This window comes from Juglans microcarpa x Juglans regia, chromosome 4S (assembly GCF_004785595.1).
Source record: "Juglans microcarpa x Juglans regia isolate MS1-56 chromosome 4S, Jm3101_v1.0, whole genome shotgun sequence".
Lineage (NCBI taxonomy): Eukaryota > Viridiplantae > Streptophyta > Magnoliopsida > Fagales > Juglandaceae > Juglans > Juglans microcarpa x Juglans regia.
Genome location: NC_054601.1, coordinates 2498095 through 2526015, shown reverse-complemented (window position 1 = coordinate 2526015; position 27921 = coordinate 2498095). Strand labels below are relative to the sequence as shown.

General features: G+C 33.8%; 2 protein-coding genes across 2 annotated transcripts; both read left to right on the top strand.

Moving 5' to 3' along the window:
* The first annotated feature begins 20321 nt into the window (after positions 1-20321).
* LOC121262709 lies at positions 20322-20777 on the top strand. The gene has a single exon (XM_041165298.1). The coding sequence runs from the start codon at positions 20322-20324 to the stop codon at positions 20775-20777; it is 456 nt and encodes a 151-aa protein (XP_041021232.1).
* Positions 20778-20789: 12 nt separating this feature from the next.
* LOC121262708 lies at positions 20790-21581 on the top strand. Its single transcript, XM_041165297.1, has one exon. The coding sequence runs from the start codon at positions 20790-20792 to the stop codon at positions 21579-21581; it is 792 nt and encodes a 263-aa protein (XP_041021231.1).
* Positions 21582-27921: the final 6340 nt, after the last annotated feature.

Genomic DNA, 27921 nt, shown 5'->3' with positions numbered 1-27921 from the left:
GGTGAATTTCAAATGACTGAAGTTTTTAATAAAAATGGCTTCATCCACCAGAAAAGTTGTGTTGCCACCTCCCAACAAAATGGGATTGTAGAAAGGAAACATCAACACTTGTTAAATGTGGCTCGCGCTTTGAAACTTCAAGCTGGCCTTCCACTTGAATATTGGATTGATTGTGTTTTAACAGCCACTTATTTGATAAATAGAACACCTAGCCCACTTCTTCAAAACAAAACACCATATGAGCTTTTATTTAACTCCCCACCAACTTATGCTCATATGAAAATTTTTGGATCCTTATGTTTTGCTTCTACCCTTTCTCATGGTAGAAAAAAGTTTGATCCGCGTGGTCGCATATGTATTTTTCTTGGGTATCCATTTGGTATTAAAGGCTATAAACTTCTCGATCTTGATACCAAAACTATTTTTATCTCTAGGGATGTTTTGTTTCATGAATCCATCTTCCCTTTTCACTCAATGCCTTCACTCACTTCTATCACCACTAACCCTTCAAATTTGGTTTTTACCAAACCTTTACCTGACTCTCTCGATTTTCCAGTTTCACTTAACCACTCACCACATGCAGGTCACAATATTTCTGACCCTACACCACACCCAGGTCACAATGTTTCTGATCTTATACCACATTCAAATCATGATCTCCATTCCTCATCCATTGCACTTGAACCTTCACCACATGCAGGTCAGAATTTTTCTGACTCTTCACTACATCTAGATCATGATCCCTCTCCCTCATCCACTGCCCAACCTCGTCTTCCCACCCCTCAAAATTCTGGTTTCACTCCTACTCTTCCTCTTTGCAGGTCAACTAGACAAAGGAGAGTACCTCAATACTTGCTAGACTTTCATTGCAAGCAGACCACCCTCCACAAACCAGATCAATCATTGTCCAATTCATGCATAGATACAACTGGTACATCTCACCCTTTAGCTCAATATCTCTCTTATCAGAAATTTAGTCCTTCTTTTAGTGCTTTTTCCACCTCCATTTCTACTATTTCTGAACCATCCACTTACAAACAAGCACTAAGACACCCTGGCTGGTGCCAGGCTATGGAAGCTGAATTACATGCCTTAGAACAAAACCATACTTGGATTCTCACTAATTTACCTCTTAGAAAACAAACCATTGATTGCAAGTATGTATACAAGATTAAATTCAACTCTGATGGATCAATTGAGAGGCTAAAAGCTAGACTTGTTGCCAAAGGGTTCACGCAACAAGAAGGCATAGACTAGACAGAAACTTTCTCTCCCGTTGCCAAACTAGTCACTGTCCAGGTTCTACTTTCTGTGGCAGCAATCCAAGGCTGGTCCTTACATCAATTTGATGTACATAATGCATTTCTCCATGGTGATTTAGACAAAGAGATTTACATGAGAAAACTCCCGGGTTACACTAAAGGTGAACCTCAACAAGTGTGCAAGCTAGTTAAGAGCCTTTATGGCCTTAAACAGGCTTCGAGGCAATGGCATTCAAAGTTTTCTTCTTCTCTTATTGCTTTTGGGTTCAAGCAATCTAGAGCCGACTATAGTCTCTTCACTAAAGCTGATAGTACCTCTTTTACTGCATTATTGGTGTATGTTGATGATATTATTGTTGCTGGACACTGTCCAAATTCCATTGCTTCTCTCAAAAATTTTCTGCACACTGAGTTTAAAATAAAAGATCTTGGTTGCTTGCGTTACTTTCTTGGTTTAGAGGTTGCACGATCCTCTAAAGGCAAACATTTGTGTCAACGAAAGTATGCATTGGACATACTTTCAGATTCGGGTTCTCTTGGATGTAAGCCACTCAAACTGCCCCTTGAACAAAATTTTAAGTTGGGTAAAGATTCTGGGCAGCCTCTTTCAGACCCAAGTCCATATCGAAGACTTATTGGACGTTTGTTGTATCTCACAATCACAAGACCTGATATAAGCTTCACTGTCTAGCTTTTGAGCCAATTTATGGATCACCCTACATCTGTACACCTGTCCACAGCTCACAAACTTCTTCGATATCTCAAATTAGCTCCTGGTCAGGGAATATTGCTGCCTTCCACTTCTCAGTTATAGCTTAAAGCCTATTGTGATTCCGATTGGGCCTCATGCCCTAACACACGAAGATCCGTTACATGCTATTGTATTTTCCTTGGACACTCCCTTGTTTCTTGGAAAACAAAGAAACAAACAGTGGTCTCTCGCTCCTCAGCTGAAGCTGAGTATCGTTCCATGGCATCCACTTGTTCTGAACTTACTTGGATCAGATTTTTACTAACTAATTTGTAGGTCTCACATCCACAAGGTGCTTTGCTGTACTGTGACAATCAAGCGGCTTTACACATCGCCGCTAATCCCGTATTTCATGAAAGAACGAAGCACATAAAGTTGGATTGCCATCTCATCCGAGACAAAATTCAAGATGGCAATATAATCACCTCTCATGTTCCCTCACAAGCTCAATTGGCAGATATCTTCACAAAAGCATTGCCTGCTCATATCCTTCAGTTGCACCTGTCCAAGATGGGAGTAGTTAATCTCTACTCTCCATCTTGCGGGGGACTATTAGACAGTACATATAAAGCCCAATCGTCAACTCTAAAAGCCCAGATTCAAGAAACCAAAGCCCATATTCAAGCTGCAACTAGCCTTCAACTTATAACCACTGGAAGTCGCCCAGATGGTTTGCACAAGAATGAGATGGGATGATTGTAATTACTTTTGTATCCCTTACTTATTTTTACTTTCATTCTTTGTAAATATATTTAAATAATTAGCTGGATTCTATTTTAGGAAAACAACATTCTGTTAGGTTGTTAGAGAAATCGTGTATTTGTAGGCCTGCTGTACATTCATTTGGTATGGTAATAACACAGTACTGAACATTCAGCCCCTACCGTGCACACTGCTCTCTGCACAATAGTGCTTTCTCCTTTCTTTCCATTTCCTTACAAACTTTAAGGGGAGGTTTGAATGCCAAGATCATCTTAACTCATTTTATCTCATTTAACTATTATAAATTTTTTAAATTCTTAAACAAAATATATTAAATAATTCTCTTTTTTCAAATTCTAAAATAAAAATATTATAATAATATTTTATTTTAATTTTAATTTTTATCTTAACTCATAATCCAATCCTTCCATTGGGGCTTAATAATTAGGTTGAAGTCCATTTAATACTTCTGGATCATGTGAACTCCATTTAAATCTCTATTATACCCAGAAATTATTTTATAAGCCCAAAATTTTTATTGGATAAGTTAGACTTATTTCAAAATTTAACATGGCCCGTTAGCCTGTGGATTTAGCCCTTAAAATTATATACAAATCCTAAAATTTAACTGGACCCTTAAACAGGCCGATTCTTTTTTTAGGGTCCAAAATATGAACCCAACCCAAAACCCAATGACCCAGACCTGTGTATAAAATCATGCACGTACACTCATCATCTCCGCCTCGATCATAATCTAGGGTTTTCATTTTTCATAATAGCCCCACGTCGCACGTCCTCCCCCTACTGGTAGACCATGCAACATGGGACTGTCATGAAATGTGCGTTCCCTCCCAAACAGCAAGCCACTGTGCGTGTACGCGCGCGCGCACACATATAGACCCATGCAATGTGCGTTCATTCCCTTGATAAAAAACTAGGGTGGCCGCACCAGAGCTTCAAGCCATGCACTGTGCAGTCATCCCCTTAGCCTGCGTTAATCCACGCCAGCAACAACCACCAACATCAAAGCCAAACCAAATCGAGAGCCACCAATCCGCTGCCACCCTCCTCTGTTTCTCCAACGCAAAACGAAACAAACAGAGCTCTAGCTTGGTTGTTAAGATCGTGAACCACCACCGAACCTTACCGAGCTCTCTCCTGCACGGTCGAAGCCACCAGGCCCCTCACCCTCATGGTCAATGCAACACACCCGCTTGCACCCTTCTATCGGTCGCCTACACCACCGATGCACCCCACCGCAACGCCGCGACCTATACAGAAAGCACACCCCTGTTTTCACACCTCGAAACAGAGCAACGTCGCACCCTACGTCCACCACCAAACACCCACCTCAACTACGACGCGACCCAACCCCACCCACTGCCACGACCAACAGCCTCCACGTTGCCGCCACGACCCCTGTTCTACAATGCCGAAAACAGAGCAAATTCGTGCTCCTCAGCCCAGATCCGCCCTGCACAACCGTCCACCACCATTGAACCACTTGTTCCCATACGTCTTGCCGCCTTGGACAGCCACCTCCCTCCCCGTGCCAGGCCAAGCAGCGCCCATAGCTTTGTGAAGCTCTCTCTATATATCTATGCGTAAACTCTCGGTATCTTTCTTTCTTTCTTTCTCTCTCTCTTTTCTCCTCAGCCCTCTCAGCCTAACGAAGCCTGAAATTTTCTCTGCTACCTCTCGAAGCTTTTTCCGTCGTCGTCCCCGGCCAGCCACCAGCTCCATCGTCCCTGCCTTCCTCTCTCGATGTCGCACGGTGCCTCTTCTCTCGGTATGCTCTCTGAATTACTTTCTTTCTCTTGGCACCGAACTCTCATTTAGCTTTCGATCGTTTTCTTTTCCAAGACAGGCGGCCGGTTTTCGATATTCGATCAAGGGCTCTCGTGACTGCGGTAGAACTAGAGTCCTGAAAAATATTTAAATGACTTTAAGAGCTCTTCAATAAAAAATTAGGTTATTTGGTTGTTAAACACTTTTAATCATAAATAAGTTAAAAAATAGAAAATTGACATTTTGATGCATGACACGTGCTTTTCAGGATAAGGATAAGGCAGAACGCGATTCAAATTTTAAAAAAAGGGTCAGACGAAAATATCTATATAATTTTAAGATAATTATAATTTTTAATTTTTTAAAAATATAATCATAATTTTTAAAAATTTAAATAATAGTCATTTCTACCTCATAAAATATTTTTTAAATTTATTTCCAAACAAACGTAATATATTTGAAAGTATTTTAAACATATGATCTCAAATAGTAAATAACTTTTTAATAATAGAACTTATAATTTAAGTTGTAAGTTATATTTATCATCGTAATCTCAAACATGAACTAAATGTTGTTGTTTGTAGTCAACAAAAGAACATACTGACTTAGCGCATGTTCAAGGATTGCGGTGGAAAATATAGTTAATGATTTTAGGGCTTGTTGCGTTTAACTTAAGTAATATTTCAACTGTTAAAAAGTTATTTACATTTTGATATTTATATTTTTAAAACACTTTCAAAGATGTTATGTTAGTTTGGAAACAAATTAAAAAAATATTTTTTGATATAGAAATGATGATTATTTAAATATTTAAAAATTATGACTATATTCTTAAAAGTTTGAAAGTTGTATTAGTATTTTCATCCATTAATAGTATTTTTAAAATTCGAATTATGTTCCACATTATTCAGAAAAACATGCTTTTCCTCAAACATACTTTTAACTTATTTGAGATTAAAAGTGCTTTAATATGTAATACCATAACAACTTAAATTTTCCATTAAAGAGTTTTTAATGCTCTTTAAGGACTTTTTAATATGGGTGGACAGTAGGGCCCCGCACCAAGCTTCCTCGCCCCCACATGTTCAGGGCGGACCCCCGTTCGCTAGATGCGGGTGGTAAGGCCACTCGCTCGACATCTGACAGCCTAGTGGGGTGGGAAGCAAGTTGGGCCTTATCTTGATCTGCATTTTTCCTGCTCCGCCCGCCGGTTATATATATGTATATATATATATTATACAAATTGTATATACTACAATTTGTTAGACTTGCATTCACAAGATTGTATGTATTGCTTTGACCTATCTAGGCCAACTTTTATATAAAAGGCATAAGAATTTTACTTGAGCAATGTAAGACTCACAAGTCTAAAAAAATTAAAAATTATGTTATTAGTTTTTAAATTATAATTATATTTACAATTTAAATTATATAATACTTTGGGTCTAAAAATATTTTTTTAGACCCAAAAATAATTTTTTGGCCCAATGGACCATAAGTACCATTGGAGTGGTCGGGGGAAGGGTGGATGAGATGTTCGCCCCCACAAGGTTGGAAACACTACCCCCTGCATATGCGGGGGCGGGGTGCTAGAAAGGGTCGACCTCGCCTCCGTATTTGCGGGTAGCAGTACTCATACTTTTTAAAACTCCTACCGCAATCGCAAACAAGCCTTTACTCTTATCTTAAAGATGCATTTTATTCCATTGCTATGTAGTTTTCCTATAATGCATCTCGAAGATTCACTTGAAGAGTGGTTCTAAGGCAACCAAAGAGTCAATTGAAATTGTCTACCGATTAGTGTAAATTTTATTTTCCTTCAAACGTTTTAAAACCCCTTGAAATATTTTTAAAAATAAAAAAGAAAAATTGACTGACTCATTAAAAAACAATTCCTTAATTACCATGTTAAAAAAAAAAATTCAGTACAAAAATTCAATGGGTATCCTCGATGGGAGTAGACTTTTCATTCTTATAAAGTGTAAATAAATTACTACCCCTAGTTTATAAGTCAAGGCAATATGCTTTCCCGCCGGTTTTCACGTTTATTTTATGATTTATTTTAGACATCATCCCTATACCACATATCTATTAAGGAAAAAAATAAAAATAAAAATAAAAAATAAAAATAGGTGTGTGATATAAAATTGATGAGTAGAGTTTTTCTTATTTTATATCGGGATCAATTTTATTTGGAATGTTTTACATGGGTAATTTTTAGTCAGAAATTTATAATTTTATACAGATAGTATTTAACTGAAACTTTATTATTAAGTATTATTTTTTTATAAAAAAATTTAAGTAGTAAATAATAAGTGATTAATTTTATATTTAACACTTTAAATATGATTAAGTTTAATCATCAAATCGAATTTTTGCTGTTTATTTTGTCAAATTTAATAAAATTATTCTATAATAGTTATAAATAGGAAATAAATAAATGTGTTAAGAATATTTAAAAGATATTAGTATTTACTAGATTTATTGTAAAATTGAATAATTATGTTAATCATAAAAATTTAACTTGCCTTATGAATTGAGATTTCTGCGACTTAATTTGATAGAATAAAGTCTAATTACGCTACTAGATTATAAATTGAAAATAAAAATGTCTTATTAGTATTTAAGTAATAATATGATATTAGTATTCTTTGATTTTTGTATCAAACGTAATATTTATTTTTTTATTTTTCATGGTATGTGTTGATGGGTAAAAATACCAGGCCAGCCAATCAAATGACCATTGTCGGGAGGCAAGTTGGAAAATGGAGGAAGGGGATAAGATAAAAAGGAAAAACAGAGTATCAAATAAAAAAGAGAAAAAAATGAGAAAGAAGAGGAAAACAAGTTAGACACGGAAGGAATAAGTGACATAAAATTGATTTCTTTACCTACCATTCACAGTGCCACAATAAAAGGTATTTGAGATATGAGGGAAGGGGGTTTCCAAACTTTTGAGCGAGGATTATGTGAACATGCAGATTATCTTAAATTTGAGAACGAGAGCTCCAGAAATTTTATCCTCTCCAGTAAAAGGGGTTTCTGACCTCCAATGTAATGAGAGAAATGAGAGACCATGAAAAACTGTAAAATACTCATACTATAAAATATTTTCCCTCCAATGACCTGTAGACGTAGGCCCAATGACAAACCATCTAAGTATGTGTGTCTCTCTCCGTATTTATATTTTCTGTATTTATTTTCTATTCACTTCTATGGATGTATGTATGAGCACCGTACCACCGCTCAGTAGGGGTGTACAGGAACCAACCAAACCGGCCGCAATCAACTAGAACCAGTCACCAAAGTTAGGAAACGGCCGGAACCAGTGAAGAATCGGCCGGCGTGCGGCAGATATTTGCTCAAACCGAAGTCTGCTGGTTCGTTCTCGGTTCGACCTAGTGAAAAACCGACGAACCGGCCGACCAGTTCTACCATTTTTTTTTTCATTTTATACCCATATGAAAACGATGCCATTTCACTTAAATGTGTGAAACGACATCGTTTTAAGCCCCTTAGTTGAAAAAATAAATAAATAAAGCACACGGCGTCGTTTGGTCTCAACCAAAACGACGTCGCTTCATGATTAGGTTAAGAACTCCCTTCTCCCTTTTCATTCTCAATTCTCTGCGTTGTTCTCTCAGTCTCAACTCTCACTCTCAGATTCTCTCATCTCCCTGTCATCTCTCTCTCTCCGATGCCGTCCCTCTCTCCCTCCATCCATTTGCGCCGTTTCAAGCTACCATCTCTGATTCGTTGAGGTTTGTTAATAGGGACCGGGGTTCTTTTATTTTTCCTAGAGAGGGTATCGATAGGGTTGTGATAGTATGATATTTGTTGTAAATCTTGTAAGTTTGTGAATCTGTGATGATAGAGTTCGCGTTTACGTGTAACTTTGTGAACTGTTTTCGTGTTTCTCATTCCTCTCTCTCTCTCTCTCTCTCTCTCTCTCTCTCTCTCTCTCTCTCTCCCGACGACGTTGGTGAATTGACTGGAAGAAAACCGAGACCCCTTCACCAGCCGGTTTCGGTCAAGATATCCATTTTTTCAATATATCGGTGCAGTTTCGATTTTGGACCTAAATTGCACCGAGTACTTCGGTTTTCACCCTACCGCTCAGGACCACCATCGTAGGCTTTAGACCGCCTCATTGAGTCTTGGACTACCTCTGTGGGTCGAAAATGACTTTTTCCTCCATTTCGGCCTGTTGTACGATTTTTAGTTTTCTGTATTAATTAAATAGAAAGTTAGAACACATTTTTCTAGAAACGTTTGTAACATTTAATATTTTATATATATAACGAGCTATGAAGTAGATTTAAGAAGCAGTGCAACGAGATAAGTAAATTGATCATAAATATGGATTAATATACATTAGTTAGTTTAGATAGATTATTATTAAAGTCAATTCTTTTATAGTCAAATTTTATGTACCATACATGTCATAATATATGCATGCATGTCATCCATCATATGATCATATTAATTCTGCATCATGTTTCAATTTCACATTTTACATTTAGTTATGTTATCATCTATGTAATGCATCGCACATTGTATAGGACACACAAGATACTTATGATTAAGTGTAAGAAGATTAATTTAATAAAACGGTCGTTCAGATGTATGGTACCAACGCAATTTATGGGTAGATTTGTAAGTCATAAACCTAAGTGTAATCCACCATAGTATCTTATTATACAATTAGCAGTTCTTGTTGTTGCCACAAGTTGTGTTGGGCTGGTGCACAATCTTGCATATATGGTGAAGTATGTTGGTCAATAAGATAAGTAAGAGAGTTCAAGACAAGTCATGCATGTCATAAGCATAAGCGTGAAATGTGTGACACTTAATTAAATTAATTAGTGGAGGGTCCAAATTAAGTTTTGGTTGAAATGTGGTTATCCGGTGCCGATGCCCAATTTGATAAGTTGTAATGAGATGATTGCATGTTTGGTATTTACTAATTGATAAGGTGCTATTTTCAAGCTATTTCAAGTCAATAAAAACAACTTGCTCCAGTTGCTGATCTTTTGATCCAATATATTAATTAAGTGGAAGGAGTTCACTCCAAGTTCTAAGCCAAAAGTGATGTGGGTTTGGACGGTACTTTCTTATAACGTGTCGATATATGCTATCATGGAATCAAAGCAAGAAGGATCCTAATTTTCTACTCTCAAGGCCTGGTTTGGATTTAGGGATGAGATGATTAGATAGTTTTAAATAAAAGATAAAAGTTAAAAAAAATATTATTAAAATATTATTTTTTAATATTTTTATTATTTTGAGATTTGAAAAAGTTAAATTGAAATTTGAAAAAATTAAATTGTTTATTATATTTTATATAAAAATTTAAAAAATTTGTAATGAAAAGATGAAATAAAACACTTTCTGAATCCAAACAAAACCTAATCTTTCACGCATTCAAGTATTTTCCTTGTTGAAATTTTATGGACTCGATAATTATGATAGCTACGATAGCCTCGAGTATTCTTGTGCCCACTGGTTTGTCCTTAATTAAGGAATGGCGTTAAGATCATGGCCGGGTGCAATCAATTTAGTAGCTCCGTGCAATATTGCATGTGCTTTCCCTTTACATCAATTTCGTAATGGACAGATCAGTTTTAAGCTATATTCAGTAAACATGTGATAAGTTAATATTTTTTCAAGTTCCATTTAAAACAGAGAATTGCTAAGTTCACAGTAAAGCTCACAAACTATGAAATATCAATTTCTTCTGAGAGTCTCAGTTGAATAGTGATGTGGTGGGTCTCTCCATGTGAGGACAATCGCCTAAGCCATTGTGATGGCAATTTTGTAATTCTTTTGATTTGTCTTATATATATATATAAAAATTTTATATGCGATCATTTTTATGTATTTTTTGAACACTTATGTGATTAGTTACGTTACTTTTTTTTAATATATAGATAATATACGTGATAAAGGGTAACATCACGAATATCAAAGGAACATGATCGAGGAAAGTACGTAGTAGTTTATCGATCATATACAGTACGTACTTCCCCTAGCTACATGATATGTAATTTAAGCTTTATCAATCAGTTATTAGAAAATACTAAACAGAGCAATCACGGTGGTCACCTGAGGCGGACTCGATCATAGATCTATTAGCCTAGAACCAATTAATTTACACACAAGTATTTGAGCGAGCCTTTTGATTATTTATATGTAGCCTAGTGAGACATAATGTGTGTGTGTGTGTGTGTTTTTTTTTTTTTCTTTTTTTTTTTTTTAATTTTGACAAAGAATTTAGGTTAGAGACTACGCAATTGGTTTGCATGCATGCAGTGGCAAAGTGTAAAATGTTTATACCTCTAGAGTACGCAGATTGGAAGTGTAAAGTGTGTGCATGCATGTACGAATTAAGCTAGCTAGGCATTGTCGACATGTTTCTTAGTATGTTAGAAAAGTGTGGCCTGGTGAACCTCATGACAATTTATTTCAGAGATAAAACATAAAAGGTCTACCTTTTAATTTCTCTCCTTTCATAAACTTTGGTTTAATTAGGCAGTGAAAAGGGTGATCAGCTTCTGCTTAACTTGTATTTGGGATGGGTCTAATTGGGTTTAAATTCCTCTTAATTTTGATTAGAGTTCATTAAGCACAAAGGCCTAGTCCATTTGAATAGTGTGGGACCGGGTACTTAACCAAGGAGGCCCAGGGTTGCCACTTGGGGTTTACAGCCCAGATATAATGAGCAGTTAGGTGTTTGGGCCTTTTTGCGGCTCGTGCCGATCAAGAGCAGTTGTAATTAGTACCTTATTCGGTCTTAGAAATTCGATCCATCCGCAGAAATTCCAACTGCATAATTGACATTGAGGCCATTATACATACACACACAGATATATATATATATATATATATATATATATATCTGTGTGTGTATGTATAATGGCCTCAATGTCAATTCTTATTTTAACGGTTTTCATTGTTTTCCCGTTAAAAGTTATTCTCATCCGTTAAATTGCTGTATTTTCAATTTGATACCCATTTATTGGGTCTTTTATGCCATCCGTATTTCAAATTTGATGATGCCCATTTATTGGATCTTTTACGCCCATTTATTAATTGTTAAATAATGAGAAATGAGAATATTAAACAGTTGTTTTTTCACTCACTCATTGAAATTATCTTTATTTATCAGGTCGTGACGTTACATCTGCATGCACATCATTCTGAGATTCATTGTATTTACATCTGCCGATACAAATCTCTAATTAATAATTACATATTAAAAAAAATACAAATACATAAAATTTAAAGAATAACACAACGTATAAAATACTCCTCAGCCAAAGAAATTCCCCCTGTTTCTCTTTGAGTTTGTATTCATCTTTGTGCTGTTGGAAGATACTAGAGATTTATATATTCAAATTTTGCTGGATTTGAGGTAATCTTCCGTATCTTTATCAATCTTATGTCAACTATTTGAAAGAAAAAAATCATGTTCTGACCTCAAGATCTACAACTGCATATTCAGTTTATCTTTCTTCTATGCTCTGTTTCTCTCAAATCAGGTGTTTGAAAGAAGTGCAGTGGTGCTAAAGTTTGAAGGAAACATTGAAAAGGTCAGTCTAACCACCTTTTGTGTGTTTATAGTATATCTATAGTCTATCTATGTTTTACGTTTATAGTTTCAGTCTAACTAGCTTTTGTGTTTATAGTATATCTATAGTCTAGCTATATTTTGTGTTTATAATTCATATAAAGTATACCGACAACCAGATATGAACCCAGAAAAGAGGAAAATCATGTGCATACCGTGAGTAGTATGCTTGTGATTTCAAAGACATTTAAGAAAAGAAAATCACAACAAACACGACCCAGATATGTTCTCTGTAAGACATAACTTGTGTTTTTTGTTGTTGACAAGTATATAAATGCGGGATCTGTATAGACAAATAGACAAATAAATTTATCGAAAATTCTAACAGCACAAGATTCAAAATTCTATAATTATTTAATTGTAACAAACAATTCTAGAGTTATTTACATATAATATGCCGCTTCTAATTTAAAATTTTGAATGATCATAAAGTGCTAACTAACCATAGGATTAAACACCATCATTATAGAATGAGAAGATCATTCCGTAAAAGTATCCACAATCCATACTCATTGTTTTGGGTCAAAACTCTCAACCACAAGGTCCTGCAACAGATCTTAGATTTGTGTGTAATGTCATAAAATATTTTGAAACGAGCACACAGAGGTAATCAATATTCATAGTAAAACAACACATAATACATGTCCTAATACAAAGGTATTAATGTTCCGACACATACCCTAAGCTATGGTTTAACCAATGCCATATGTCATAAATATAATCTGTATGTATTGACAAAAAAAATAATTTACAAAGAATCGCAAACCAACATACATGAGGCGGGGAAAAAAAACATATTTGAAAAATGAGTTTTCTAAAACCAAAGAAGATAAAAAAACATGCATTCGCTGGAAAATGAAAAACATATCTGAAGGATGAGCCTTCAGATTTGTTAGATTTAAAAATTCCTTTTAGAAAATCAGAAAAATATAAAATAAAAAAACAGAGTTGTTGAATTTCACTGATAAGGAAAAAAGACAAACCAACACCCATCAGGCAAAAAATAAATAAATAAAAAAATCTTACATCTGAAAGATGAGGCTTCATGTTCCTAAAACCAGAGGATTTCTCTCCATCGAGAGTCACTCCACGAAAGTCCAATCCACCCAGCCAAAACCTCACTGCCACCACCGTGACCCTCGAGACACCATAGCCACGTACAAATCCATAAACAAAATAATACATAAATACACAAACAAATCCATAAACAAAATAATACATAAATACATAAACAAAATAATACATAAATACATAAACGTGGAGAGAGAGTGGGGAAGAGGGAAGACGCCCAAAATTAATTTCATTCTGCTTCACATGTGTGCGAATAATTCTTCCCCAAGATGGTTCATATCAATGAGGTAAAGGCTTATTTAGAAAGTGGATATTATTTCTAAACAAAATAATACCCTGATCTATTGTACAGATTGAAAGTAATGGGTTTTGCTTTTCTATAAGCATGAGGAATTGGCTGCCTTAAAAAAATAAAAAATAAAAAATTTAGATCTCAAAGAATCATACATTCAGATTTAAAGAAGCAAAAACTGAAAAAAAAAAAAGAAAAAAGATTAGAAGAAGAAAATAAAAAAAAAAAAACTCCACCTTTCCCGTGAAGAACATCCGTGTTCTTCATTGTAAGAGGTGGTTTGGAGTTTCATCTAGCGGTGCTGGAAGAGGTGGTGCTGACAAGGGGATGGCCTCACGGTGGCTGAGCTGGGCTGAGCAGCAGCTATTTGGAGGAGGGTTACGGTGGTTCTCGACTCTGGGTTCTATGGGTGTGGTTGTGGGTGAGGAGGTGGCTTGCAACGGCGCGGCTAGTCGTGAGGCTTGGGAGGTGTTGCCGTGGCTGAGGAGATCGGGAGGGATGAGAAATCTAAAGAGAGAGAGAGAGAGAGAGAGAGAGAGAGAGAGAGAGGTCAGCTTTTATACATATGTTGCGAGTAGAGTATCGGACGGATAGAATTCACTATCCGTGTGTTTTCTCTGTGGGAAACCGAACGGTGGATGCGGCCATAAGTTGTGTTTTCTCGGTTGGAGTGAATGACCAGGATGTGATTGTCGAGTGGTGACGCGGATCGTGATGGAACGTAAACGCAACTCTACTCATCTCAATTCATCATTACAATTTTTTGAAATTTCAACACAAAATATAATAAACAATTCAATATTTTCAAATTTTAAAATATTAATAATATTAAAAAATAATATTCTAACAATATTAAAAAATAATTTTCTTACTGAATATTTCCACCGAATTGTATTTTTTTTTTAAATTTTTTTTACTTAATGATTAAGTAAGTGTTTACTTAATGATTATTTTTTTTTAAAAAAAAAAAGTAAAATACTATTCCTACATGAATTTCTTACCAAAAATTTCCACCGAATTGCATTTTTAAATTTTTTTTTACTTAATGATTAAGTAAGTGTTTTTAAATGAATTTATGAATTTTATATATTTTTTAAAAATATTTAAAATGTTTAAAAAAATGATTGAAAAAAAAGAGAAAAAGAAAGGAAAAAAAAAACATTCGCCCTTTCAGTGAGGATTCTCTATAAGAACCTTCAGAAAAAGAAACACACTTTAGTTTCCAAGCACTACCATGTATTAAAAAAATAAAGTTTTGTAAGTCATTTTTACTCAACAAAAGTTTGTGTCCAGGAAAAGCATTTGAATAAAGATAGTAACTAGAAATGAATAAAGTAAAAGAACAATGACTGCATGTAAAAAAAAAATAAAAATAAAAAAAAAACTTGAAAACAAACATCCAAAAATAAACCCATACATTTTTCCAAGAAAACAAACAATAAAAAAAAATAGAAAACAAACATCCAAGAAAAAATGATGAGAATTAAAGAACCAAACTGATTTCAGAATGAGGAGAATATGATTTCATAAAAGTCTTTATCCAAAAAAGCTCATGCAGTACCTGTGAATACTTAAATAAAAATTAGTTAATTATTAGCATAACTTTAAAATTCAGAAATGTCAGCTAATCAAATATTACAATAAGTATTGTTATTGTAATTGCTAAAAAAATATTAAAAAATATGCTAACAATATAATAAGCTGGTCCCTTCTTATAATTTTTATTCACTACTTGATTTGAAGAACAAAGAAATTTTGGTAAATGTTTTATTTAAGAATTTTCATATGTGATATTGATCTATTCTTTTATAGTTTTTCTTTTCTTGGTATTTTTTTATTTGATATGTACATTCAAAAAAAACCCATACATTTTTCCCAAAAAACAAACATGCAAAAAAAAAAAAAAAAAAAAAAAAACATAAGAAAGAAAAAGAAAACAAACATCTAGGAAAAAATGATGAGAATGAAATAACCAAACTGATTTCAGAATGATAAGAATATGATTTCATAAAAGTCTTTATCCAATAAAAAAGCTCATACAGTACCTGAGAATATTTAAATAAAAATTAGTTAATTATTAGCATAACTCTAAAATTCAGAAATGTCAGCTACTCTAATATTACAATAAGTATTGTTATTGTAATTGCTAAAAAATATTAAAAAATATGCTAAAAAATATAATATGCTTGTCCCTGCTTATAATTTTGGTTTACTACTTGATTTGAAGAACAAATAAATTTTGGTAAATATTTTATTTAAGAATTCTCATTTGTGATATTGATCTATTCTTTTATAGTTTTTCTTTCCCTGGTATTTTTTTATTTGATATGTTATTTTGTTATGTTCGTTTCCTTTTTTATTTAAATTATAGATAATTTGATTCTTAGTAATAAATCTAAATCTTTACATAATCATAATCTTCATTTTCTTTGAGACCAAACACGTGAAACGTCAATAGAGAGGAGATTTGAGAGACACAATTGAAGAATCGTGAGTACAGAGAGAGAGAGACCTGTGGTTTTTCACAAAAAATAGATTACAAAATAGGTAGGTGTGAGAGAGTGAGTTTGAGGAGGGTCGAGAGTGAGAGAGAGTAGGTCTGAGGGTGTGAGACTTAGAGAAGCAGATGAAGGTCGAGGGTTAGAGAGAATTGACGAAAAACAGAAAGAGCTGAGAGAGAGTATGTCTGAAGGGGAGAATAACAGAGGATTGAGAGACAGATCGAGAGACAAACGTTGAGACACAGAGACAAAAAAATGAAAGGAGCATCGAAGAGAAGAGAGGGATTTGTGTGGCAAAAAACTGATTTAGGGAAAATATCCCTCCCACAACATCAAGTTATAAAGAGTAAATTGACCTCTTGAAACCGAGAAATAGAAGGAAGAAAGACTTTTAACCTACGAATTTTTTTAGTTTTAAAAATTTTAGGATAAATTATATGTATTAAAATATTTCAATCAATTAAAATAAATAAAAAGTCATAACTTCCAAAATAAGAAATTAATAGAGAAATATTTTAAATAATTATTAGAGAAATAGTTGGTAGTTGCTTGGAATAGGGAATTAAGTTTGACAAATATTTTCTAAAACATTTTTTATATGTGATATTGAAATATGCTTTTGTTAGATTTCAGTTTCATAGTATTTTATCATTTGATTATTTATTTAATTGAGCATTGGAAATAATTGTTATTTATTTCTTTCATCTTGCTTGTGTAAAATAGTATCGAACAGTTGAAATAATCATTTTCTTCATTAACATAATGAGAAATGGTAAGATTCTGTAAATAATTTTTTTTAAAAAAAATTAACAACGAAATTATAAATTTGTGTAAAATTTAAGTCTGTAAACGATTTCTTGAAGATCATAGAAAACAACCTACAAAAAGAATCTTGTATAAAGATTTACCAGAAGGGAAAAAGGAAGAGATCCGTAGTAAACAAAGAGAAAGATATGCTAAACAAAGAGCATCCAGAAGCAACTCGATTCGTATAAATGATTCGACCTCATTTGGTGATGATGATTCTAATAGATCTGTTGATGATCAAATGACTACGTCGATTGCTCGATATTCAAACAATGATGTCCAATATACAGACAACATTCAGGACTTTAGTCTTGTTCAAAGAGTATCAAAGAGACAACGAAATTTTGATATTCATATTGATATCACTGAAGATGATTCGTCTCATGAATCATGTGTACTTCCTGGTGTTGATGTCTGTGTCATTAATTCAGAGACACATTCATCTATAAACAATGTCTCCGAATCTTCTAATCAACTCTTTATCCAACAGGTTCTCCTCTAATCATTTTTTGAAATTTCTTATTCAGCCATCATTCTGTTCTTTTTCTCTGAGATTTCGAAATATATTATACGAATAGGATCCATATGTTATTCGAAAGGAGTCAAGCTACGAAACAAATATATCGACACCTTATAGGGGTAAGAAACTTATATAAAATTAGTTGATTATTTTAATTCAGTCATTAAATCAATATGACGAGTTCGCGTCTGTTGTCTTATTTTCATTTTTCAACAAAATAGGTTAGTCGCATCACAGTTCTATTGGATTTAGACAATTGTTGAATGTAGTACCATCTGAAGCATATTCTCTGCCATTAGTACCCAGCTGCATACATTATAAAGTAAAGCGATTCTGCCATGAAACAACTGGCTTTTGCTGTGCTGATGGAAAAATTTCTTTAGCCACAAATGATGTTCCTAATCAGCTTTATGCATTGTTCACCTCCAACACGGATGAATCTACACATTTTAGGACATACATTCAAACTTATAACAACAAGTTCACTTTTACATCATTCGGAGTGAAATTTGATAAAGATTTATGTAGGAGAAATAGGAGAATTTATACTTTTAGAACTTAGGGACAGATCTATCACTATATCAACAATTTGCTTCCTTCCAATGGCCGTCCTTTTTATCTCCAGTTGTATTTCTATGATACAGAGCATGAATTAGAAAATCGCATTTCTGATTCAAATAGAATGAATCCATCAATTGTAGTTCAACTCATCGATATTCTTCACATCAATCCATATTCCATTTTTTCCATTCTTTTGGTGATTTGCCAGAGTTGGAAAATCAAAAAATTCGTATAAAATCAGATGCTGGCCTAGATCAACGTGTATTCAATGCCCCTACATCCTCACAAGTTGCAGCAATATGGGTAGAAAATGATGATAGAGGTCAACTAAAAGGACGCGACATTTTTGTCTTTAATCATTCTGGTGGAAGTCATATAGTTCAGTACTATTTTGGATGTTATGATCCGCTGCAATATCCATTATTATTTCCTTTTGGCGATATTGGTTGGCATCAAGGAATTGAAAGGGTCAGTAGAGGAAGAAGATCTACATATAACGAAACAAGCCGATCAATAAATCCTTAACAATTAGGGACTGCAGAAGAATTACTTGCAAGAGAATATCGAGGTTAGATTGCGATATTAATATTCAAAAATTTCATTTAGTATGTACGTCCAATTTAATAACATTTCATTCACATTCTACTTTTGTAACGTTAAACAGAGAAAGGAATGATCCAATTATTTCATGCCGTGAATATTATTGCTACAAATTGCAAATAATAGAAAATGTCAGATCAATTTTGCTACTTTCTGGTCGACTACTGCAACAATTTGTAGTAGATATGTATGTTAAAATCGAGACGTCAAGATTAGATTATTTTAGAAATAACCAACAACATATTCGATCAGAGGTATATCAAGGTATTGTTGATACCATTACGCTTGGGGAAACAAACGCTTCTAATGTCGGGAAACGGATTATACTATCTTTGTCATTTATTGGAGGTCCAAGAGACATGAGGAAAAGATATATGGAAGCAATGGCTTTAGTTCAGCGTTATGGCAAACCAGACATTTTTTTTAACAATGAGGTGCAATTCAAGCTGGCAAGAAATTACAAACGAATTAAGTTTGCATGAGGAAAGTCAGAATCGACCTGATTTGGTTGCTCGGGTTTTTCATGCAAAATTAGAAGAATTAAAGGATCAATTATTCAAGAGACAGATTTTTGGTAAAGTCTCAGCATATGTCTACTTTATCGAGCACCAAAAAAGAGGTCTTCCACATGCGCATTTTTTAATTATCTTACAGAAGGATTGAAAAGTCTATGCGCCTGAATCTTTTGATGAGATCGTGTATCAGCAGAGATACCTGATAAAAATACAAACCTGCACTTGCATAACGTTGTTGTCAAGCATATGATGCACGGCCCATGTGGAGCCTTGAACCCATCAAATGTTTGCATGAAAAGAAATGGTTATTACAAAAGTAATTATCTAAAGAATTATGCAGCTGCTACGACTGTTGGAAATGATTCCTTCTCAATATATAGACGTAAGAACAATGGAATAAATGTCAAAGTCAGAGGCAAAAATTTAGACAATCGTTGGGTTGTGCCATATAATCCATATCTGCTTGCAACATTTGACTATCACATTAATGTCATGATTTGTTCTACAATATAAGCAGTCAAATATCTTTATAAGTATATTTATAAAGGGCATGATCGTGTTGCTTTCAACCTGGTTTCTGAACAAAACAATCAACAAGTTGATGAAATCCAATAATTCCAATCGGCCCGATGGATTGCTCCCCCCGAAGCTTTGTGGAGAATATATGGATTTGTTATTAATGAAATGTATCCAGCAGTGTATAGTTTACATTTACATCTGGAGGATCCACACCTAGTGACTTTCTGAGCAAATGACGATCTAATTAACGTTGTCAGTTTAGGTCGTTCCAGAAAATCAATGTTAACATAATTCTTTGCAGTAGATTGAGTAGATGATAATGCAAAGAGATTACTGTTTAAAGATTTACAGAATATTATGTTTGGAGCCAACAATACAAAGAGTGGACTCCTCGGAAAAAGAAAACCATTTAGGCCGTATTGTTACAGCAAATCCATTTGAAGGCGAGAGGTATTATCTGCGGATATTACTAAACCATGCAAGAGGACCTTTGTCCTTTGAAAATCTTAGAACAGTTGATGGTGTTGTGTTCCTTACATTTCGCGAAGCTGCAACGATGCATAGTTTGCTACAGAGAGACAATAGCCTAGAAGATTGTTTACAAGAAGCATCTCTATATCAAATGTCGTCCAGTTTAAGACGATTATTTGCAACAATATTAGTTTATTGTAATCCAACCAATCCGAGGGAACTATGGGAACGTTTTGAGCAAGACATGTCAGTTGATTTCAAATCAACAGAAGATTCTATATCAAATGTAAGAACCTAAGTATTGAAGTCAATCTCTTTCACAATTGAATCAATGGGTAAAGACATTAATTCCTACAATCTTCTTGATGATGACATCTGTTTTGATGAAGAAGAATTTCAATCTAGAGAAATCGATGATGAATTGGCTGTTGAAATTCCAGAAGAAGATATTGCCGCATCAGAATCTCTTAACAGTGAACAAAAACATATCTATAATGCAGTGCTGGAAAAAATATTTGCCAACCAAAATGCTGCATTCTTTGTAGATGGCCTGGGTGGGACAGGGAAAACATTCTTATACAAGGCACTTCTCGCAACAGTACGATCAAGAAAATTGGTTGCACTTGCAACTGCTTCATCAGGCGTTGCCGCCTCTATTCTTCCGGGAGGTCGAATGGCACGCTCACGTTTCAATCTTCCACTTGATACTGACAAAAGAAGCACGTGTTTTGTCAGCAAACAAAGTGCCCTGGCAAACCTACGTCGTGCAGCAAAATTAATAATATGAGATGAGGCTCCAATGACAAGAAAACAACACATAGAAGCATTAGATAAAATGCTACGAGATATCAATGATTCGGATGTAACATTCAGTGGAAAGGTTGTTGTTTTCGGCGGAGATTTTCGACAGGTTTTACTCGTGGTTCGTAAAGGAACGAAACAAGAACATGTCAATTCCAGTTTGGTTTATTTCTATTTGTGGCCTACACTGACCAAGTTCCTTTTAACTGAAAATATGGGAGCAAGATTGGATCCAGTTTTTTCAGATTATGTGTTAGAAGTAGGCAACGGAATGCCACCGAACATAATTGATGAAACCATAAAAATTCTGAATGGGATGCTTGTTCCCAATGATGATGACAACACTTATTTAGATCATTTAATAGAAGATGTTTTTCACAATATTCAAGAATATTCAGCAAATATTTCAACTATGAGGAATCGGGCCATATTAACATCAAAGAACGGTTCTGTTGATGAAATAAATGCATTGTTAATTCATAGGTTCCCAGGTGAAGTTCAGCGATATTACAGTTTTGATGAGACAATAGATGCATCTGAACAATCAATTATGGAAGATTTCTTAAATACTCTAACTCCGAATGGACTTCCACCTCATGGATTATTACTCAAGAAAAACTGTCTCATCATGTTGCTTAGAAACATTAATCCTTCAGAAGGGCTATGCAATGGAACCCGTTTAATTTGTCGAGCTTTCGATCGAAATATCATAGATGGAGAAATTGCAGTTGGACACCATATCGGAAAAAAGGGTGTCCATTCCAAGGATACCATTCTTACCAAATGTTGATGAAAATAGTGATTTTCCATTTAAAAGAACTCAGTTCCTTATAAGATTAAGTTTCGCAATGACTATAAATAAGTCACAAGGCTAGACATTGGATTATGTTGGGATTTATTTACCTCAACCAGTTTTTTCACATGGTTAATTATATATGGTTTTATCAAGGGCGAATACAGCATCTACAGTGAGGATTCTAATAGGATCAGTGTCCACTGAATAACGTGAAAATAACTGCACAAAAAATATTGTGTTCACGGAATTACTAACATTATCATGTTCAAATTAATGTTATACAGGTAACTAGATTAAATTGTATAGTTTCGATTTACTGTCTATTATAATATTAATCTCTATATGACTAATATTCAATCAATTAATTAAATGTCTTCGTCAATTACTCTGGTAGGTCATGAATTTAAATCAACACTTGTTATACTTATACGTCTGAAATTTTTGTATCTAAAAAGGGAAAAAAATGCGGACGGTGTATATATCAATAAATGATATCACTCCAAATACAAGAAATTGAAAAATTAAGATGATCGTTGCAGAGAAGTCACCTAAGTGAATAAGCCAACGCACAACTGTGAAGTATCAAAATCTGACATTATTTGATGAAGAGGTATAATATTTCTTAGCATATATTACGTTTCAAATTTTTAATATTATTTGAAATTGGAGGTTCTTAAATTCTATCATATATTATATAAAAATATTAATGATGTTGCACTTATTTATTTATCTTTTTACAACATATTTTGTTTAAAAGAAATATAAAATACAAAAGTTATTAAAGAAAATATTTTAGTAAAATAATCCTCATAATTTTATATAATACACTATTAATCACAATTATTTCAATTGTTGTTCTAGAGAAATCGAGTGCAGACAGTAATGTTTGGAACTGATATTGACCACAGGGACGAGACTTTAAATATTTTTCAGTTATATTATATCAGCAATGCACATGTCAAACCAGTAGATCCGAAGTACAAAATTGGAGAATATCAATATCAATGGACTCTGAACTCAAGAACAATAATAGAAGATGTTCTACAAAATGAAGAGCAAATAGAGACACCAAAATATGAGATCGTCTCATTCAAGGACATAAAGGCCTACAAAGAGACGAATGGAGAAATAAGTAATTTAATTTTAATTTTATTATAAATAATAACCAATAAATTAACATTTCTATTTGAATATTTAGATATTTTAGTTGTTTCAATCAAAATTAAGCCAACTAAAGAGGTAACGACAACATTTGGACCAGCAACAATCCAAGAGATATATGTTATTGATGAAAGGTAAAAAATTCTTATAACTTCTCATTTCTTTTAAAATTGAATTCCAATATTAATTTTGAAAAATTCTATTAATTCTTTTAATTATTTCAATTTTGTAGCTTGATCCCATATGTTTGACTATGTGGGGTCGATTTGTCCAAGACGAATGTCAGAAAATATCAGAAATTATTGAAGATAAACCAATAATACTTGGAATAAAAATATCTGTTCGATCAAAAAATGGTATTTGTAATAATTAAGCAGCTTAGTTATTTTTCCATATTATATATGTCTGCATTAATGTTGATCTCAATTTCAACAAAGGATTGTCTCTATCATCACGTCCGTCAAGTACCTTTACAATCAATTCTCTTCTTCCTGAGGCAGCTACAATGAAGAAATGGTAATTCTCAAAAATTAAATATTACATATTAATGCATTTATATTAGAGTTAATTATGCGATTTATGTAATTTATCTAAATATTTCATTTGCTTATATTATTCTTCATTTCTGTATGTTAAGGTCGGATGATAATGATTTGATCATTAAGAGTATCATTGCAAGAAACTTGACATACCCATATCCCCCTCTGTCATCTGTTGGTATTCGAGAAAGTGTGAAGAATTGCGATATTGCAAAGTTGATGAAGGGTTTGCAACCTATGGAGGTAAATATTATTTTATTAGTAATAAATTAAAATATTTACACAAACATTCATTCTAAAAATTGATTATGATTTAATGTAGAAATTAAAATTCTGGATAGAGGCGAAGATAAAAGTGATTGACTTGGACCAAGTATTTTGTTACATGTCATGTGTTGGTTGTAATAAAGGAACTGGATATAAGTATAATGAAAGCTTCGTTTGTATATATTGCAAAAGCCAAGGGGTTTGCAAACCACGGTATGTATCTTACAATTTAAATTTACAATCAATATCTAATTTAATTTAGAATTTAACAATATTCAAATTTAAAATAATATATTCAATGCATTTAAAGTGTTAGGGCATATGTTGAACTGGACGATAATACTGGGAAGATAGCTGCTATTATGTTTGGTGAAGTAGCAGAAGAGGCATTTGGTTATTCAGCAGTTGAGTTGATAGAACATTCTGGAGAGGTATCTTTTAAAAATTTTATTCAAAAATTGAGTTTGGTTATAATGAGTTAATTAAAAGCGAAATTGGGTTTTAATTAATTATGTAAATCTATTCAATTTTTTTTTTTTTTTTGTAGGAACATCAACCATATATTAAAAGCGTTGCGGAAAAATTATCAACAAAAATCTGGAAGATTCAAGTTTATGCAGATCCAGAGAAATTGAAGGAGAAAAAACATAAGCTATATTGTCCTCTCTATCGAGGCAATGCAAGATGAGAGAAATGTTGTACGTCATCCAAGAATCAAAATTATCTCAAATAACTTTCATAAGACTATGAACGACGTTTATTTACAAGACCATGTTATAGCTTCTATTAATGCTCTTTTTTTACTTGTGATATTAATTTATATGACATAAACATTACATCTTTATTTAATTAAGCCAAAAAATTATGTCCTTATTAATAAAAAATTAATTCTTAAAAAAAATAAAATATAAACTAAGCAAACGTGCATTGCACGCTGCTTTTACCTAGTATATATATACATATATATATATATATATGTATATATAATGGGCAAGGTTACTCTGCCGCCCAGGCTTTTTTTTTTTTTTTTTTTTTTTTTTTTTAATAATTTAAAAAATAAAAATATATATTAATAATTTAAAATCACTTTTTTAATTACTGAATAAAAAAAAATACTAACGACCAACTAGAGCGATCAATATAGGTGGAGAAAGAAGCTTTCCCATATATAATATATCATGTCTCCGTATCAGTCGCGAACATGTGGTTCACCCACATCCATTTGGCTCACCCTATGCTTCTCATAATTTCAACCTTTTTGAACACCACGAAAAGTCCCCCGACACGACCCAAATGTTCAGGGCAATCTCCTTATCTCGAACTTTTTGGAAGGACAAGAAAAACAAAATCTTAATTAATGAACAATACCACTACCTTTATGTGTCTGGAGTACGTTTGGTGTAAGAACGGTCTAGCTCATGCTGTCCTGACATGTGCTATAGCTAGTTTAATTGCAAGTCATGATCGCCCTGGAACCATGCATATACGGTCTCAGACAGTACTCAGGTTTCGTGTCGACGTTACTGGCACTCACATGCAGCATGTGCATGCTCAATTCTCAAATGATCTGTGTCTGGCTATCATGTGTCGGCCAATCTGGCAATAGATTTTATGTATAGACTAACGTATGAGAGGAAAAAGAAAAAAAAGTTGCTGAAAACGCTATAAATTCACTGTGTTTCTGTCCATTGATGATCTCCCATATATAGCTTTCATATATATAGTTTTTGCCTTCCAGATGAAATTTAACACACATGCATACATACACACAAACGCAATGTCCAAGCAGCAGCGGCATTTTAATAAGGTAAGTTGAGCTGTCTGCATGTCTTTGAGTTCGACTTGGACAATATCTGGGCCGAGGGTCAGTAATTGAGTACTACGTCGTCTCTTTTTCAATGAGTTGGGTATTTGTCTTTCGTGTAATTTCTTCCTTTGTGTTCTTACACATGAAGCATGTTTCATGCCAGTTAATTTGTCTTTGGGTAATATTTTTTTTTTTTTTTTTTATCTTTTATCCTTCAGTTTTTTTTTTTTATAGGAAGGACTCTTTAGTCTTAAGTCTGAGCTAATATATATATATATATATATATATATATACACATCCTCGAAACAATATTGGATGGTTTTACAATTTAGAAAACCCAGGAAAGAAATTAAAGATCCAAGAATATTAAAAAACAGTACTGCAGATATGCATGGATTAATTGGCTAAACCGCGTGTTCCTGAAGCTAGCAAAGGAGTAAAAGCTGCCAAATAGTGCTAAATTTTGATCTAGAATTAATGGAATTAAATCGTGAAAGCTTCATAATTTTCTTCGACTATAATTGAAGCTAGAAGTAGCTTAATTGATTAATTTCCACCTACCAAACTCAATGACTCTTACTACAACTTTAACTAATCTCAGTTTCCACCTACCAAACACACACATGCTTATATATACACACATATATGTATATATGTATACACTTCAGAGGTCAGCCCACTTGCAGTGATTGCATCGGAAGAACCAGTCCCCACCATCTTTGCCATCTCGGGAGCTTTCCTCAGAGCTTGCCCTACTCTTAGGAGCAAGATTGACACCTCCGTTCAACCCTCCACTAACAGAACTGGTAACCCCTTCCATAGCCAAGGATGACTTGAGCAATCTGGGACAATCTCTCCTTGACCGGCCTTCAGAGCAGGAACTTTCTTCTAGAAACAGAAACTATCTTCTTCTCAAGAGCACCTTGAATTCAAACTAAAACAGCTTAAATCCGCAACCAAATCCTCAACAACAAACTAAGAAATTGATAAAAGAAAGTGGGAATCCAGCAAAAGATTCACACTAAGATCAGGAAATCTAGAGAGAGAAAGGCTTTCTAGAGAGAGAAGCTACTTCTTCATTCAACTGTAAGCAGAGACTTATCTTATCTTATTAAACTGAGGAAGGAAAAGAGAGCTACTCTTTAATCTACTAAGAGTTACGCAAGGGTTTGCCACCAGTAAGAAGTGTACAACATGCAATAGATTTTCGGATCTGCCTTACCAAACTTGGCTGCATACCGAATGCCTCCCATGTAGTGTGCTGAAATGAAAAGACAAGTTGAAGACTTAATTGTAAAAGGATTAGTGCGAGAAAGTAAAGGCCCATGTATACACTTCAGAGGTGGAGAGGTCTCATTTGGTTATGTACTTAGATAAAATGAGATATTTTATTGAAAAATTGAATAAAATATTGTTATAGTATAATTTTTTAATATTATTTTTATTTTGTGATTTGAAGAAAATAAATTGTTTATTATATTTTATGTGAGAGTGTAAAAAATTTATAATTATTATGTGAGATAATGTGATAGTTTGATTTTGTATAATTTACTCAATCCTAAAAGTTGACCGTACGAAAGAATTTTAGGTCTTTCCATCGGTTCAATTGCTTCTCATATATATGTGTGTATATATATGATGGAGCATGATGCATGCTAGCTAGCTAGTAGCTCTTTTACTGAAGATAAGAGTTTAATGTTGTTAATAATTCTCTTTCTTCTTTTTCCCCTTAAATATCCTTGTCATCAACTATAATACATCGTGTACGTTATAAATTAAAAAAAATGTTATAATTAATTATATTCTTATTTTGTTTTTATTATACTATGTTAGTACAATATTATCTATCAGTTATTAGATTAATTTTTATTTTTTAAAATATAAATAAATTAATTAAATAAAAATATTGTATATAACAATTTCTTTTCATTATTGCTCCCACTTTTTATGCGCTTAGAAATAAAAAAGGTCTCATGGATTTGTGCGAGGCCGGGTGGTGTTGTACTCGGTTTCAAAATCACTGGTAAATATCGTCGTTGACGAAAATACTCAGGCAGCCTTAGACCGGCGCCGAACGCCGCAAAGTCACAGGCTCAGAACGCATCCTTCTTTTCGCCATTTTCCGTACGACTTACAATACAGAAACTGCATGTCAAGCACAGCAGGGTGGACAACTCAAACGTTCTACAACACAAGTGACACGATTCAGTACACGTGGCGGAAACATGTCGATCAGCAAGGACCGTCAAATCAAGATATTTAACTCAGGACCAGCATCCTGTTGGGCCCCCAAAAACAAAGGGGGGGCCCAAGATGTGGGCAGCACAAGTGGGGGAGGCCTGTCGCAAATAATAGAGCTCTTTCTGTCGTTATTTGATTATAAATCATGAAAAACTTATGGTTGCTGATACCACACCCATACCTAATTTTTTTTTTTTTTCTTTTTTTTCCTTCCTTTGACAAAACTTGAGAAATAGAGCTAAAAAATACTTGAGAAAAGAGAGATCGGAGAAAGAGGTCGAGGAGAGCTTGAAGAGAGAGAGGTTGAAGAGTGAGAGCT